The following is a 19,082-nucleotide window of genomic DNA, read 5'->3' on the forward strand; positions in this document are numbered from 1 at the left end:
AATTAAATTCAAAAGCAGATGCCTTAGCCAAACAGGCAGCAAAGACAGGATGGCAGTTGTATCCTAACTTAAAATCACCCAAAGCAATACAGCATGTTAGTGTAGTAGATAAGTACAGGGATATCACTGAGGATTTAGTCCGAATTCAAAGGCAACAAGGTTTGGAAGAGGAGGCTAGTCAATGTATGATTGAAGGGGTCCCACCAAGAGAATTCTGGGTTTATCTCACTACAAAAGGATTAAAATTACCTTGTGTGTCATATCAGCTAGCAAAACATTTCGTAAAATACAATCAGTTACACACATACTTTTAGGTATATATACATATATATTTTTAGTAAATGTTCATACATAGTTTTAGTCTATGTTTTGTATTACATATATGCATTTGGTATATTTAGTTGTGCTGCTGGAATATCTGCTTTTTCCAGGAATAAATTGTTTCAGATAGGAATAAGTGCTCATATACATTTTTAGTGAATGAGCACACACCCTGGAACATAAATGGCATAGGTATTACGTTACAATAAGCTTATTTTTGAAGCTTTCTGTAGAATGAGTTTTTGCAGAATGGGTGATATATACATTTTTGTTCTTGTTCTTCCGTTTGTTTTGCTTTATTTGTTTTGTTACTATATAAGAACATGTTTTTATACACATTGTACATTAATTAAATTGTATTTCCTCTTTTGAGCAGTTAGTAATGCCTTTTAAAGACATTGTCTAAGTGGATAAAAAACTCCACCCTTCTGTTGCATATTTAATTAAGTCTTTGCTATTTAAATGTCTTTTGGAGTAAATGTATGTTAAATCTGAAGAAGCATGCCAGTGGAGCATGTGAAAGCGCTCATTTTTATCTATTAAACTGGATTTTATATACGTTGTGGTGGTCGTGTCCAGTCTTTTCATCCTCAGTGTTTTCCTTTTCTGGGACGTGTACCTTTGGACAGTAGCTGTACTTGGATATATCCTAAAATACAATCATCAAATACTACGACATGTAGGTAGTGAAAAGTTATGGCCAGTGGTCAAAGAAAAGTATTGGAATCCAGCTTTAAAAAAGTTGTGTAGGCTAGTTTCAGAAGAATGTCTGATCTGTTTACAGGTTAATGCCAAAAGTAAAAAGCCTCAGTTTCACAGGGTCACGTCGGCGGATGGACCGTGGTATGTGGTTCAAATAGATTATGCAGGACCATTACCACCAGCAAAAGGAAAGTATCGCTACTTGCTAGTAGTGGCAGATGTGTTTACAGGTTAATGCCAAAAGTAAAAAGCCTCAGTTTCACAGGGTCACGTCGGCGGATGGACCGTGGTATGTGGTTCAAATAGATTATGCAGGACCATTACCACCAGCAAAAGGAAAGTATCGCTACTTGCTAGTAGTGGCAGATGTATTTTCAAAATGGGTAGAAGGCAATTCCTACCAAAAAGAGAACTGCTAAGGCAACAGCAGAAGTTTTATGAAAAAACATTTTTTTGCCATTAAAAATGGCCACGAGTTATCGAATTTGACAACAGGGCACAATTTATCATTCAACTAATCAAACAAATGTGTAATTTGTTCAAAATACAACAAAGATTTCATGTACCCTACCATCCAGAGTCCAATGGAATAGTTGAGAAAATGAACAGAACCATTAAGGAAAGACTAAAAAAGGCATGTTTAGAAAAGGGATGGGACTGGGTGCAACATTTGCCAGGAATTTTGATTAGGGGTAAGAGCTACCCAATCATGACAAGCAGGAGAATGCCCACACAACTACCTTTTGATCCAGAGATTGGACATAACAGACATTTGTCAGAGGTAGCACAACATCAAAAATGGTTAAAAAACATCACAGGACAGTGTGATTACTTGGCAAGGGTGCAAGCGTTCCATTTATGGAAAAAGGTCCCCATAATGCCACAGGAACAACACCTTCCCTCTGGAACAAAGGTATTAGTTAAAACATTTCAGAAGGAATTCAAAGCAGTGGTAGGCAAGGAGTGAAGCAGAGCTTAAAAGTGTCAAAGTCATCCAAGAATAAAATCAATCCACGAGTATGAATGTTGATATTAAGCAGTAGAATTCTTTATTAAACAGACAAGCGCTTTCGCTATAGGTAGCTTCTTCAGGTCTATTACAAAGTTAATCAATCATAGTTGCTCTATTTATATAATGGCAACACTGAGTTGAAAGTTCATTGCAACATGCTCATTACATATTTAAAAGGGTAACATAAAATATTATACATTTTCGAAAACCTAAACATAAAAACATCATCAAATATATATATGCTCTCATTCCATAAAAGACATGTATAAGTTCAAAAAATATATAAAAAATATATATATGTATATATGTGTTTAAGTAAACTTAATAAATATCATAAATATATAAAATCTGATATAAAAAGTATACATATATATGTATTCATTCAATTGTCACTAATCTTGTATTTACCTAAATACTATTATTATATATATATGTATACTTTTTATATCAGATTTTATATATTTATGATATTTATTAAGTTTACTTAAACACATATATACATATATATATTTTTTATATATTTTTTGAACTTATACATGTCTTTTATGGAATGAGAGCATATATATATTTGATGATGTTTTTATGTTTAGGTTTTCGAAAATGTATAATATTTTATGTTACCCTTTTAAATATGTAATGAGCATGTTGCAATGAACTTTCAACTCAGTGTTGCCATTATATAAATAGAGCAACTATGATTGATTAACTTTGTAATAGACCTGAAGAAGCTACCTATAGCGAAAGCGCTTGTCTGTTTAATAAAGAATTCTACTGCTTAATATCAACATTCATACTCGTGGATTGATTTTATTCTTGGATGACTTTGACACTTTTAAGCTCTGCTTCACTCCTTGCCTACCACTGCTTTGAATTTATTATTTTTTATTTGTTTGGCAAAGGAGCGTTTATCCAGTAGGTGGCTATTCATCATTTTAATTTCAGAAGGAATAGTAACTGTCGAGGACCTTTTGAAGTAATGGGACAAATAGAACCTTTGGTTTATAAGGTCAAACAAAGCAAAAAGAACAAGACCTTGCTAGTTTACAGGGATCAAATGAGAGTCATTGTTTACAGTGATCAGCCGCAAAATACATCGCCTTTAGAGAAAGGGAAAACAAATGCTCAATAAAGATTGTGTTTCTGTTTTTCAGAGACAACATACAAGACTGAATGCCAAGCATTGTGCAAAGTTTCTTGAAAATACTCCCAAAGAGGTTATTAGGACAAACAAGTTTTAATAAAAATGACAAATGTGATTTGTTATTGTAAGTATTGTACTCAGTGGACTCCTTTTGGTAGAGTGCCAAAAAGAGGGAATCAAGGTTGTTTATTACAACATTTCTCGAAGAAAGCTTGTTTGGGAAAATGCTACACAAAATAGAACACAGGATAATTTCAGTTGTGAATGCAAACAAATTGTACTTTTTGGGAGCATAACATTTAACACAAATATATTGGTATGGTTAGCCAAACAACGTCAGGCATACATAAAAGTAGAAGAGTCAAAGATTAATATAAACATTACCGTAAACAGTTCAGTTTCTATAAGATGTTGCACATTCCCTCCTAAAGATGTAACAAAGTGGACAAGGCAAACTATCAGACATAAAATGTCACAGTGTGTAGATAATAACACAAAGATAAAAATAAATTTAACAGGGGAATAAATGAGTATGATTACTACTAAGGCTCTGTTTATTTGTACAAATAGTACAAATATACAAGGAAAAGGACCATGGGTCGGAATACTTACCATTCTGTGTAACAAACCAGTACTTCATATGGATCAAGTGGTAAAACTACCATCCACTTGTACCATGATAGGGAAGCAATACCGGAAAACAATATTGCACTTCAACATCACGTTTCCAAGTTTCAAACGGAATGCAGATTTAAAAGAGCCTGGTATAAACACAGTGTTAGGGGGGTAGGAGCAGGAGTAGGAACCCTAAATGCTGTGAATATTGAAATTTTACAAAATAAACTAAAATTACTATAACAAGGCATAGCACATATCATACATTTGCAAGCCCAATGGAAGCCCACCATTTGGTATGTACATAAACAAAAAGTACGGTATCAAGAGAGTTTTTTTAAATCATTATAATGTATCATTAATAGACAAATTGCAATTTGATACTAACGTATCTTTATTTGCAGATTGGACAAAATGTACTTTGCAGTCATTGTATGTTAAAACGCAAAAAATGAGTTACAGACAAAGTTGATGTTAAAAATGAGTACATGTGGTGATAACTATTCAGCAGGTGGATTCCATCAACTAGCTGGATAAAACTGTTCACAGAACAGACTCAGTGTGAGCAAAATTATTGTACTGGAAAAGTTATGTATTATAATGTGACAAAACAAAGAGTGATGTGTCAATTTATGGTATTACCCATTATATTCTGATCTATATACAATGATACTGAAGTTTGGTTACCTCAACTAGAAGGAAATGACATAAATATGGATAAAAAAACGCATATATTAAAACACTGTACAGAAACTATGAATGGTCTCATATGTGGGCAGCACTTTCCCATCTATGAACCATGCTTTTTACAACATTCTGTAAATATATGCAAATGGACAATATTGCCTTCAAACTTTAAAATGTTTATCGAAGTGGCACCACAATTTGTATGTGTGATTTCAAACAAACCAGTGTTAAAATACAAGCAAACACCCTTTGTGGAATGTATTAGTAATATCACGCATTTAACCTGGGAAAATGAAACCCACATGTTTTCTACCAGTACTAAAGAGATGGCAAAATTTCAGTGGAAGTATGAAATGATTCAGTTTCCTAATATTACCTTATCCTTAGACAAGAAAAATAATACAAGACACAGATGATCTTAAAGCTTACTTGGATCATCATAACCGCATCACATTACGGCATGAAGTAAGTAGTATAATAGTAAAAGACAAATTGGTAAAATTGTCTGAAAAAACTGAAGCTGACACTGCCCACAATTAGTGGGACATATTTACATGGTGTTTATCATCTGGAACCAAATTGGTTAATACATCCGGTGTTAATAGTTTTAGGGGTCATAATAATAATGACAGCTTGGAATTGTTTGATATGCTGCAAGTTGCGAAGAGTTGCAATAACTCAGCAAGTCATGATTATAAACATGAATAAAGTGGTAAATGCTGTAAATAGCGATGCTGATAAAACAAATGCAGTCTTTTCTTTAACTGAAGTTTAGTCCGTTTCTCAAAAAAATACAATAAGGGGGAACTGAAAGAATAATAGTATTCTGTTTTCATTAAGTTTATTCACTGTCTTTTCAAAACTGTTGCTAGCATGATTATTAGCTTGAATAAGAAGCTGCAAAAATAATATGAAATATAAAGGGTTAATTTAGAAATAGTATAAAATGCAGAAAAGTAGTAAGTGTGCTGGCAAACATATATAGCTTAATTAGATATTGGCATCCATTCATAAAGGAGTATGTTAATGAGAAACGGAATTTGTAAAAATAGCTGCGCAGGTTGTGGTTGGAAAGACATCAACAAAATACAGAGATGTAACATCAAGCAAGATAAAGCTGGAATAGTGAGTTCAGATAAGGCGGGAAAATCAAGTTTCGGGCAATGCAAGACTGAGTTTCTCAGGACCACCAGACTCCAGGAAACCAAAGATAATCATAAATTAAGAGAATAAAAGAAGACTGTTGTACATCAGACTGAGGAAAAAATATCAGACTTTGGTATAAATATGAGTGTGTATAAACAAGCTTTGGGAATTTGCCATAGAGAGCTGACAGCATCTGTATAGCATGCTTGTAGATCCAAAAGAAGAATGTAATAGTAAAAGCGTATTAACTGAAGCAGTTTGTCTTGGTGTATTCATTGTACTTGGCACAATACAGTAATAAGAGTAGTTGGTCACAACAAATAGTTAATATACTATGGTATGTATGCATGCAAATAAAAGTAACAACAAGAAACCAACAGCAGAAGACATGCAGATAATTTTTCAGTCTGTAGTTTAAACTAAGGACCATAATAGAGTATAATGTCCCCCTTTGATATGCACATATCAAGGCATGTGATTCAGCTTGACAGACTGCAGAATTTTCTCACCAACGCAATCAAAGGCATGTCTTTCTTGAACTACACTGATCACCTTAAAGTGCTCTCTCTCTTTTCAGTTCCTACAGACTCCTGAAAGAGACCTCTGCCTAGCCTAACAGAGCCTCAGAAGGATCCAGTTCTATGTGACTGCCATCACATCCACAAATCAACCACCACCTTTGGCATCACTCAAGAGTTCTACATTTCCAATGAAATACACCAAGGACCTGTTGGCAAGATATATATCTCTCGCAAAAAAAAATCCTCTTATATAGGGCAGACTTCCCTTGGATGTAAAAAAATGTGTCTCCCTGACCCTCTTTAAGCATAACAAGGCTAAATGGATCGGCAATCATAAATACACCCCAGGTGTGACTCTACAGGCCCTCACTGAAAGAGATCAAACTTAGGTATTAAATACACCATGGTCTAGACTCTCAAGTCCTGAATGAGTTAGATGTAACTGGGTATTAATAATTCATGTCTGTGGGCATTCATTATTTGGGAAGATAATAATAATAATATCCGTTTGTTAAGCAGGTATGTCTTCTGGAAATATAGTCTCTTTTCAGCAGGGACTCAAACTCTGTACCACAAGAACTATAGCTCACAGCCCAAATCTTCTGAGCCAGCTTGACAGACTATGATATTGTGGCTAGGCTGCAAATGTTCCTCCAGATCAATAGCCCAACTTTAACTTATGAACCTATGAATCCTGTAAAACCTGTCATATTTCTTGGTAGCCTGAGTTTGTGAATCACCAGACAATGAAACAGTCAAAAATGCATCTTCTGATGTCCCCAAAACTAGAGGGATAGCAAGAGGCTTGGGTGTGTCCATATTCAGAAGCTCATATCTTTTCTGGGAGAATGAAATCCCTTTCCCTCTCATTTAAAGAGGTCCATCATTTCAACAACAGTGTACCCAAGGAAAATTTACTAATTAGGAGAGTCTGAAGATAAAGTATCACCTGACTCAGATTCAAACCCAGAAGGGGAAGTAATCTAAGAAGCACAATCTAGGACACCTTGGTCAGAATCAGAAAACTATACTTCCTCAGAAAAAGAGAGATCTCTCTTCCACTTTAAAGCAGTAGAAGTTGAAGAAGAGGGAGAAGTCTGTGAAAACTGAAAAGACAGAAATGCTTTAAACAGACCTTGAGCAAAACTGAAACAGCCATCTTTACTGACTTTCTGAATGGAAAGCTGGGTAACAGGTGAAGAAATATTTAGTCTTTTGAGAATGTTTTTGAGTAGTATGGTCCTTCAGAGCAGATGCAGTAAAACTACCTTCCATAAACTAAAAGCTGATGAATACCTCCTTCACCTTCAGACAATATACTGATCCCTTCCCAACTATCTTAGCCATATGTTCAGTCATATCAGATGTTCTGATATCCTTAGCCATAGCTGCCTGCAAAGGGGGATAAAACAGACAGCCCAAGAGAAACAGACAGATGGCCCCGAGGCTGTAAAGGCAACTTGGCAGAATTTTCAGTCTCAGACTGAATGAGAAATAGAGTTGAAAGTTCAGTTTTCATTATAACTCTCCACTTCTAATAGGGAGAAAAATGGACAAAGCCATAAACAACGGAGGGACAAAGGCACAAAATAGAGACCATTTTTAAATATTGATCTTACAAACTTAGAAAGTTGGTAGAATAACAGGTTTTGCATTAGCATGAATTTCTGAAGGAAATGATGTCTGAAACTCAAATGTCTGTCATTATTTTCTGACTTCAATCTTTATTGAATTGCCACTGATTTGCCAGAAAACCACAATTTTATGAAAAATGGACCAAAATATGAGGCAAAAATCCGGACTTTCTGTGAAAATCTGCACAGCTGAGGGACAAGTTTTCATCTAGTATTTCTATCAAAGATTTTCTTTTTTAAATGAGTTAGGTGGTCTGCAGATGAAGAGAGCACAAACCAAAGTTTTGAAGAGGTTCATTTTCTAAATAAGTCCTGAAGGAGCTGAGCCTTCAGTGCAAAACAAATACTATAGGTTTTTAAGTCATGTTTTGCCCCTAAGCAAAACAAAGTGGGAATCTTTGTATGGAATCTGACACCAACAATTACGCTTCCCTTTTTTCCTGACAGACATAAGAAACTTTCAACAAAATGTTTTTCCAAAATGAAGACTCCCCAACAAGGTACTTATCTACCTGTGTTCTTTGTGCTGAAATCAACCAATATGGATGACTAGAAGCAATGTTGAAAGAAATCTGAGTACGTGGACTAGCAGCAAGAAAGTTCTGAGTTTGACATAAATGTATGTCCCTCTTATATTGGCACATCTTCTTGTGCTAAGAGCAGATTTAAAGCATGCAAGGAAGGAACCTAAGATTTGTAGACTGGCTGGACATACAGGTGTTATCATGGATAAATCCCATCTGTGAGAAATACTGCAGCAATGGTCTTACAAAGAATATAAGTTGACATCAGTGCTAAAAAGACGCACTGCTGTCCTCGAAGAACTGGGTAGCATAATAGAAGTCATTAAGAAGCAGAGTATTAAGCCTAGTGAGCATACTTGTTACTGCCTCCCTCACTCCTCCTCCAGCAATATATACTGTCAAAAAAGTCTGCTCTTACCACAGTGAAGTTCTTTTCTGTGATCCCACTGTTTTCTAGATTCAAGATTCCTTGTAAGTTGCGAACATATAACAAATCAACATCTTCCAGATCCTGGAGTGTCAGAGGGATGCAGCAAAGCTGCTTCCATACCCATGCAGCGAGATGCAATTCTAGTGGCTTCTTAGTCCGAATTGCAATTCCCATGAGTATTCCCAGGAATCTATACTGCAGAAGGTGATCTTCAGAGCAGGCTGAAGGATTCAGCAGAAATCTAAAAAAAAAAAAAAAAAAGAAACCGATCAATTATGTAAGAAAAAATACAAATACAATTTTGTACTAAATGAATTTTAAAAATACAGAGTGTAATACTACACTGACTTATTAAAAAAATGTAATTTAACTTATTTGAGCTACTTCTTCAACATACAGATACAATACTTCATCCTCAATGCAATAACTCTAGCTGAGGAAATAACACATTAGCACTAATTTATGTTTGAGAGTAAGCCACGGCTGGTGTGGTTTGATCATTCATCTGGATAGGAGTTACTGCTGTTATACAATGACACTATTTAAAAACACGTCTTACATTTTTTTTAAATCATATCATTGTGTGAAGAAACGTTGTTTTCCATCTCACATGCATCCATCATGTAAGTGCTGATGCTTGCACAGTATGCTGATTTAATGCACTTGCTCCCACGTTTTTTAAAGGGGTCACGAGTGAACATGTGCCCAGCTGCCTCTGTTAGGATGTTTCCATTCATGAAGGCCCTTAAGTACTATTCCAGGTTTGTCTTTTTTTTTTTAAGTATTATTTTCCTCTGGGTGTGTAGTACAGTTTGAGGTTTTCTGAGAAATGTATTACTGCTTGACTTTCTCTTCTCCATTTAATGGTAGGGAGAATATGGAGGCTAAACTTATTTTTAGCAGTTCAGGTTGCAGTGATTTTGTCTTTAGTTTTTTGACAGCATTTCTTCCCATGAGTAATGCTAGATTTACAACAGGCACAAACAGGTGATTGACCATTCATTGTTCATGTTTTCACATGCTAATTAGTTTCCATTATATAATAAACCTTAAGTAATCCTTTCAGGGTATTTGTGTTTCAAAACATAACCTCATCATGATTTATCAAATACTCAATTTAGTCTAATTTTTATCCATGCATCTAAACTTATCCATATTTGAAACATTCAGCTGCACTTTTTTCCTCTCCTTGCAGCTGACCATCAGCTGCCACCAGCTCTTGTCATTATTCACTGCACTTAACAGACCTCTCTTAGTTATCCCAGGTCCAACACAACCCATTTCAGGGATGGTGACGAGAGAGGCTGCTGGTGGAGCATCCTACTACTGCTGCTGGGGAGTGAACCCTAACTCCAACCTCTTAGTGGCAGCTTTTCCAGTTCCATGATTGCTGCCCTTAGGAAGTGTAAGTTCAGTGCATATGTAGTAAAGAGCTTGCCAGGCTGGATTTAATGCAGTGAGACTAGGCTCCCTCCCTCCTCCCAAGATGGGCAATCAGGCATCCTCCCTCTGTGGCCACTCCAGTGCTTATGCCACTAACTGAAAATGGATCTTCTGGAGTTCCTGTAAGGGCTTTATTCCTTTGGGTCACAAGGCCACTATTCTCTGCAGTATTTTAATAAAAGTTCATCCCATAAACTTTGAGATTAACATTACAAAAATGAGAGTGACTTCTGAGTGATAACACTGAGAAGGAAAATATATTTTATGATTCCTAAAGCAATTGTATAAAAGCTGTGTGTCAATCAATTCTGCTGGGAAAGAACGGCCAATTAAATAACATTTTTTCAGTAGCTTTTTAAATTAGGCTCCAAATTGGGATCCAACCCAGTTTGGCTTTGTCAAAGGCAGATCATGCCTTTTAAACCTGGCTGACTTTTTCGAAACAGTCACCAAGGCCATTGACGAGGGAAAGGCAGTCCATACAGCCTACCTAGACCTTGCGAAGGCTTTCGATACAATACCCCACTCGGGTATCATTGAAAAACTCATCAACTTAAATGTAAACCCATACATTACAAGATGGGTTGCAAACTGGCTGAGTGACAGAACCCACAGGGTCAGAGTTGCTGGCGCCATGTCAGACTCAAAGCCTGTCACAAGTGGTGTCCCACAGGGCTCAGTCCTGGGCCCACTCTTGTTTGGCATCTACTTTTCTGAAGTACAAGCAAACACAGGAGGGTTATGGCTGACAAAGTTTGCAGATGACTGCAAACTGGGCGCCGTGTCACATCTGACACAGATATCCTTCAGAAGGGTCTCACAGAAGCGGATAACTGGTGCCAGAGCCATGGCCTAAAGTTAAATGCCAAGAAATGCACATAGTCATACCCTTCGGGAAAAACAAGGTTACCCCTAGCTACCATATAGGTGGCAATCTGATCACAGAGAAGTTATCAGGGACCTGGGGACCCAGGTTGACAGTAGCCTTTCATTCGACACTCATATTGCTAAAGTAGTTAGGAAGACCTTCACATTGCCCACCTTATCATGAAGGGATTCACATCTAGATCAAGGGAGGTCATAGTCTCCCTATACTCATCACTCATCAGACCAATGATTGAGTACAATGCCCCATTCGGAATGTATCTGACCCGACACTTGCAGCAGCTGGAGGCCACAAAAGTTCCTCACCAAAAGGATAAAGGGTCTCAAAAATCTGTCTTATGCTGCCCGACTTAAAGAACTCCAGTTATATTCAGTTGCTTACCGCTTGCTCAGAGGTGACCTGCGCCTGACATACAAGGCCATGTCAAACCCAGATTTGATGAACACGCTTCATCTCAAAAAATCTAGATCCCTCAGAGCCACAAGGGCGGGAGACTTAAACCTCGACACGGTTATTAATAGGACGTGCTGGAGGGATAGATTCATCACCCAAAGACTCTATGCTGTGGAACAAAATCCGGTTTATATGAGGCAGAGCACCTCGCTGGCCTTGTTCAAGAATCTTGACCAATGGATGGGAGATGAATACACTCCAGGGGTTACCTCAGTGTCACTGCTCGACAGAGGCACAGCAAAATAATGGGCATAGTTTCTCCAAACTAAAGGGGTGACGTAAGCCACAAAACTATGGGCTAGGCTTGTAAATGCCCTCGGGCAGATAGCCTAGTATGAACCTATGAACCTATGTACTTCCTTTATTTGATTCATGAGTATTGTGCTTCACAATACTACATAGGACTGGGATTTTTTTTCCATTAATCATCTGCCAACCATAAGGTTTTCTGCTATCAGTAAATCCCCTCCTACCCAGTGAGAGAAAGCTGAACAGTGGACCTTTTATTCATGTAGTCAGTGGGGGTTTCATTATTTAGCCCTGGTAGTATCTTGCACATGACTGTAGTGTCCCAGGGGCGTTATGGGCCTTGTGACTCTCAATTACACTGCTATGTATAAAAACATGGCCTTACTCCCTTGTAGATAGCAAATCTGTGTGATCCCTGGTCTCCATCAAGGATTCTACAATTAAGCATGTACCTGAATATGCACTCTCCACCCCTTCCTCCCTCCAGGACAGGTAAGCTGGTTTAAGGCTTGTTATTCCTGTCCTCTCACAGCCATCTCCAAAAGATACCTAAGACAATAGCTGAACTTGAGTCACCTGGAATCACAGAGAGGGCTTTATCCCTCTGTACCAGATGAAATGGCAGACTAGGACAAACATTGTCTACTGCCTCAGTTTTATTTAATTAGCTATACATGTATATTTAAATTTTAAATTAGTACATGCTTTTGCCTCTTTACAAAATAAGTACTGAGACTTCATCAGAGATGAAAGCACTTATTGACTTTTTTTACAATCTGAGAGGATTTTCAATCATATTGGATCATTATTTTCTTCCATCTTCTTGGAAAACATTGTTGTTTCTACTATTCCCAGGAAAGCAAGTATGCTCTGTTTGAAGTACCATATACATTTCACCATGCTCCATTACAGGAACTGCTGAATGTCCGCCTGCTTGCTCTCTATCACTTCTCTACATTATACATTTCAGGAGTCTCAACTTCCAGTCTTCCTTAGAAAATGCCCCAGCTGTTGAACACTCCAGAAGAGGAAACGATACTGGTATTGGCTGCTTGATCCCTGTCCTTAAACTGGTTTATTTCATTGTAGGGTGTCTCCTAGAACAAAGCCAGGGTTCTAGTTCTCTTTGTCAAATAGCAATAAGTTAAATCAGCTGTTTTTATTATTTTTGACATATATATAATAATATGTGATTCTGGTTGTTATTTCCTTAAGAAAGGTATGACTAAAGGGATAGTGAGTCGCATGACTGCTGAGTGAATACTAATCTTGAGTGGAGCTTCTTTAGTTCAGTAGTTCATAGGTTACACATTCATTCATTCATCATGAATGTGTATACATAAAACCATCAAAAGCATATAAGCGTGGCATTGTAAGTAAACTTATCTTGATATCAGAAGCTACTTTTTTCTGACTTGTGTGGTTCAATCCAATCTGTCTTCAAATTGAAGGCCATCAGTAATATTGAGCAATTCTGCAAAACTGTTGTCATTACCACCTTGATCATCGTTTGCACATTTTAATCAATTAATATATTTTTCATATATTAAATACTTGAATCTGTACATGCACATCTTTCATTTTTGTGGTCTCATAGATCACCAACATATTTCATTTTATTAGCTGCTCAGCCAACTACAAATATATTTTGCCTGTCTTTCTTCAATTTTTTTTGGCTGCTTGAGCCGAGATCTCACTACACTCCACCAGCATCTATGAAGCTTCGCTCTGCAGGGCAGCCTCTCTGAATGCTAGAAAGTGTGCACTCATTTTGGAGTTTTATCTTATGGTAAGGCCAGACTTATGGAATGACCTGAAAACATCTGTGTAATGTTCTTTTATGTTACAGGCAAGTATTTAACATGTTAACCTTTAGGGAGAAAAGAACATACTGAGAGCCAAGAACATATGCAAGATATCTGGATGCAGCATCCATTTGTGGGCATCCGTGGTGGTTCTGCTTAAGATGTCTGCTAGTATATTTTCTTTTCCTGGCACAAATATGGCCTGGAGCTGAATGTTGAGGCTCAGGGCCACATTCCAGAGGTCCATTGCCATCCGCATAGAGGATATGAATGTGTGCCTCCTGTTTTGTTGATATACCACATAACTGTGGTGTTGTCCGTCCTTATCAGCAATTGACCCTGTTGAAGAAATGGTCTGAATGTCTGAATTGCCTGTTTTACTGCCAGCATCTCTTTTTGATTTATGTGTAGGTTCATCTGGTCTTGAGTCCATAAGCCTTGTATGCACTTGTCCACCATGTGTGCCCCCCAACCTAGGTCTGAGGCATCCGTGGTGATAGTCTGGCTTGGGTGAGGCCTGTGGAAGGGCAGTCCTTTGTTCAGTTGACAGGCCTGGGCCCACCACTGGAATTCTTGCATCAGGCATGGAATTAATGGAAATTGGGCTTCTAGGCTGTGTTTGTGCTGAGACCATAAATTCCTCAGGTACCATTGTAACTTCCTCATATGTAGTCTGGCATGCGGAATTAATATTATGCAGGATGCCATGTAACCCAGGGCTTGCAGGATTTTCCTTGCTGTAAGTTGGTTCTGCGTTGTTAATGCCATGAAATAAAGTGGTAGCTGCCTCTGTTTTTCTGCTGTGAGGAATGCCATCTGGTTTGATGTGTCCAGTTCTGCACCCAAGAAGGTTATCCTTTGGGATGGTATCAGCCTTGACTTTTTTGTGTTGATTGTGTATCCCAGGGCTTGCAGCAGGTGAATAACCTTTTTCAAATCTTTTGTTATTTTGTCTTTGCTGTCCGCTTGTAACAGGCAGTCGTCCAGGTATGGATAAATTTGAATTCCCTGAAGCCTGCAATGAGCAATTACCAATGCCAGGCATTTCGTGAATACTCTGGGCGCAGTAGATAAGCCAAAAGGCAATGCTGAGAATTGATAATGCTCTGATCCTGCAAGAAATCTGAGGTATCTTCTGCAATTTGGTCGTATGGGGACGTGCAGGTATGCCTCCTTGAGATCCAGAGTCACCAGCCAAGACTCCTTGCCCAGCATGGGAAGAAGTTGCTGTAGGGTCAGCATTTTGAATTTTGGAACAATGAGATACGTGTTTAAAGAGAGGTCGAGGATAGGTCTCCATTGGTTTTCCTTTCTTGGTACCAGGAAAAGCCTTGAATAAAATCCTTGTCCTTGTTCCATAGCCGGTACCTTTTCTATAGCTCATCCTTAGTAAGTGGTCTATTTGCTGTAGAGCGTTTGTCCTTTGGTTTGGAGGTAGGTTTGGCATTCCTCTCTTCCTTGGAAGAGTATGGAAGTGAAACCTGTAGCCTTTGTCTATTGTCTGCAAAATCCATTTGTCTCCTGTAATGTAATGCCAATTTGCTGAAAATAAGGCTAATTTTCTGCCTAAGGGTGCTCCCAGTTGTTCCCTGGTAGGCGGTTTCCAGAGCCAACTCACTGTGATTGTCCTGTGTAAGTGGTACTCCCTGCATCTGTGCCACTACTTCTCTGTCTGTTAGCTGCCACTGACGCCCCCTGTAGGCACCTCTGGATTGGCCTCAGCCTCTAGGGCGTCTATTTCTGCTTCACTGTGCTCTGGTGGTGACTGACAAGGACCAATTCTTGGAAGGCGAGTTCCTATTAAACCTCGGAGGCTGGACCTGTAAGAAATCCTTGACTGTCTGGACAGATTTAGCTTTTTCTTCCACCTTCTTCAACACTTGCTGTGCAGGGGAACCAAACAAACTGTGCTTTTCCATGGGAGCATCTAGAAGCTTTGCCTTTACATGGTCTGGTAAGGATTGCTCTTTAACCATGCATGCCTTCTGATCACTGTACCAGTCATAGCTGATCTAAAGGAAGCCTCCAGTGCATCATAGCCGCATTTTAAGGAATGATTACTGACCTGCTGAGTGTTATGCACCAAATCCTGAAGGGACTTACGGTCTAAAGGCTCAGGCGAGGAAAGTTTTTTAGTGAGCTGATCTAACAGAAATTCCTGATATTGAATCATGTGGAATTGACAGTTTAAGGCCCCAGCCGAAAGAGTAGCAGAAGTATAAACTTTTACCCCATCTCCAATGCCCTAGATTCTCTTTCAGAGGGGAGGGGGTTTTTGGCAGAGGCAGCTGCTACAGCTTTGGGGCCCTGTGAAATAGTTTCAGGATCTGCAATAGGAGCCTTATACAAATGATAATGTGTGTCCGGAACCCTGTAGTACCTGTCGGGCTTAGCAGGGGCCGGTGGTAGTGAGTCAGGGGCAGTACAAGCATCATTAAATGCATCATCCAAAAACTGTAAGTACTGGAGGAATAGCTAAAGGCCTATGCTGTGGTAAATGCAAAAAGGTCCTAAGCCTCTTCCTAGAGTCTAAAAAATCCTGGCCCTGCCATTGAAATTGTTCCCTCATAGCATGCAAGGTTTCCCCAAAAGAAAATTCCTCAGGAGGAGAGGCAGAAGGTATGGAATCCTCTGCATCAGAGTCCTCATAAGGAGAATAAGGGCCTTCTGGAGGATTTGTAATTTCTGAATCATCAGAGGAGTAATCTGAAGAAACTGGCTCAGGGGGCTCTGCTCTAGGCCTCTACTCTGGAGGTGGGTGAGAGGCCCTGTCAGGGTGAGACTGGGTTCCCCTGATCAAAGAAATGAGATCCTCTGCTAGACTAAGCATTTGGGTACTGGGTTCCCCTGATCAAAGAAATGAGATCCTCTGCTAGACTAAGCAAAAGCCTTAATGGACATGGATGCAGGGGGCCTAGCAGCTCCACGTGCAGGAGTAGATACATCTAAGGGGATAGTATCTGATAAATCCTGAGAAACTGTAAGAGCAGGAGGATTTTCCGTAGCAGATTCAGCCATGCTGGAAGAGGCCTCGGTAGGAGGAGGCATGCTTTCGGCCGAAGGAAGAACTGCGGACTCGGTTTCAGCCGAAACCGAGACACTCGCGGATGGCTTAACCGCGGTTTCGGCCGAAACCGCGGACCGCGAGTGTCGGTCCTTTTCCTTATGCTTTTTAGCTACTGCGGTCGGAGTCTCCGACGGCATGATATAAGCAAAAGCGGAGCCGAAAAACTCCTCTGCAAACTCCGACCGACGTCTAAGTGTCCGTCGGTTGAAGGAAGCACAGGCTAGACAAGCTGCTACGTCGTGGTCTGGGCCTAAACAAGGTAGGCAGTATGAGTGGAAATCTTTATGAGGTATTTGTTTCCCACAAGTTAAACAGTTATTCACTTTTTCTGACATTGGCTGAGGCAAGAAAGAGTCCCCAACGGGGTACTTAGCTTTTTAGAAGTCTTCGGTAGTAGTAATCTCTGGTTCTGACCGACCGGCACTTGCGAACAGCTTCTGCTTCGGGCGCCACGCGGTAAGAAAGACTGAGGAAAATGGCGTCGGCTGATGCCTTTATACCCGCTGAACTGCAGCTATGACGTCGGGTGAAGTGCGACATCAGCCGAGGCCAGACCCAGACTTTGGAATCCGGCCGACCGAAGGGCTGCCTGAGGCCAGGACAACCCATTTGTTAGGACTGCAGATGCATCCTTGAAGGACATCGATACTGGTATTGGCTGCTTGATCCCTGTCCTTAAACTGGTTTCTTTCATTGTAGGGTGTCTCCTAGAACAAAGCCAGGGTTCTAGTTCTCTTTGTCAAATAGCAATAAGTTAAATCAGCTGTTTTTATTATTTTTGACATATATATAATAATATGTGATTCTGGTTGTTATTTCCTTAAGAAAGGTATGACTAAAGGGATAGTAAGTCGCATGACTGCTGAGTGAATACTAATCTTGAGTGGAGCTTCTTTAGTTCAGTAGTTCATAGGTTACACATTCATTCATTCATCATGAATGTGTATACACTTAAAACCATCAAAAGCATATAGCATGGCATTGTAAGTAAACTTATCTTGATATCAGAAGCTCCTTTTTTTTTCTGACTTGCTGTGGTTCAATCCAATCTGTCTTCAGGAAATTGAAGGCCATCAGTAATATTGAGCAATTCTGCAAAACTGTTGTCATTACCACCTTGATCACGTTTGCACATTTTAATCAATTAATATATTTTTCATATATTAAATACTTGAATCTTGTACATGCAGCACATCTTTCATTTTTGTGGTCTCATAGATCACCAACATATTTCATTTTTGTGCTTCAGCCAACTACAAATATATTTTGCCTGTCTTTCTTCAATTTTTGGCTGCCGACGATTCCACTACACTCACCAGCATCTATGAAGCCGCTCTGCAGGGCAGCCTCTCTGAATGCTAGAAAGTGTGCACTCATTTTTTGGAGTTTTATCTTATGGTAAGCAGACTTATGGAATGACCTGAAAACATCTGTGTAATGTTCTTTATGTTACAGGCAAGTATTTAACATGTTAACCTTTAGGGAGGAAAAGAACATACTGAGAGCCAAAGAACATATGCAAGGTATTTTTCACTAGAAATTAAGGGGTTCTAGAGTCAACAGATGCTTGTGTGATGCATCTTAAAGAGTGCAAAAAGGATGAGTTTGGCAACCTGGTTACTTTACTGACAGAGACAAAACTGTATGTGGAATCAGAAATGATCAGCTAGTGGACAGATTATTAATGGAAGCACATCTGACATTGAAAAAAGCTACTGATATACACAGACTGAGTTAACTTTCTGACATTCAGCTTAAAATCATGGCCAAAAGAGTTGGAACTCAGTAAAGTAATGGCTCTAAGTAAAGATGAAAAGTATCAAAAAGTGTTAAAATACTAAAAATGAAAGCAAAAAAGCTTGTGACTACATGATAGTAACCATATTGTTATGGCCTATATAAAGTACTGCAGCAAGACACTAGTATTTTAGAGTAAGAATAGTGGTGCAATTTAAAGGTTGTTGGTACTACTGAATTTCATTCAGTCAGTATAGAACATGCTTAAAACGATAGTGTACACGGTAACTTCCAGAATGAGTGTGCGCATTCTATTCAAACTATTAATGACAGATTAGCAAAGATAACTGCTGCTTAGTCAGAAAAACTGTGGATTAAAAGCATGTCACTTGCATTTAAAACTGATACCAATGCAGGGTGCAGCAGGTTATCAGATTTTAACTTTTAAGGCACTGAATTTAAATAGGAAAGTGCTGAAGTCACTACACATGTTGTTTTATTGAGGGCATATTGTGAGGTCAAACATCGAATATACAAACTATTCTAGATTTTATCCTTACAAACTAAACTACAGCAACCACATACCCTGGAAACTTCTGAAACACTTTGAAATGATGAAAAGTATACATGTAGTTCAGATGCACAGCAGATCACTTACTACAGCATTGTATAACAAAAATACAGCTAAAATTCAGAATAGTTTGCCTAA

The 19,082-nt window shown here is 38.8% G+C and overlaps 1 protein-coding gene across 1 annotated transcript in view; it reads right to left on the reverse strand.

The window, feature by feature from the left end:
* Nucleotides 1-19,082, reverse strand: part of LOC122815150 (probable E3 ubiquitin-protein ligase HERC1) — a 5,886,073-nt gene that overhangs the window by 192,323 nt on the left and 5,674,668 nt on the right. The window contains exon 75 of the mRNA XM_044087407.1: nucleotides 8,722-8,974. Coding sequence (XP_043943342.1) covers nucleotides 8,722-8,974 — 253 coding nt within the window. The remainder of the gene's footprint in view (nucleotides 1-8,721; nucleotides 8,975-19,082) is intronic.

This window comes from Protopterus annectens, chromosome 1.part1, assembly GCF_019279795.1.
Source record: "Protopterus annectens isolate FY-2018-M chromosome 1.part1, PAN1.0, whole genome shotgun sequence".
NCBI lineage: Eukaryota > Metazoa > Chordata > Ceratodontiformes > Protopteridae > Protopterus > Protopterus annectens.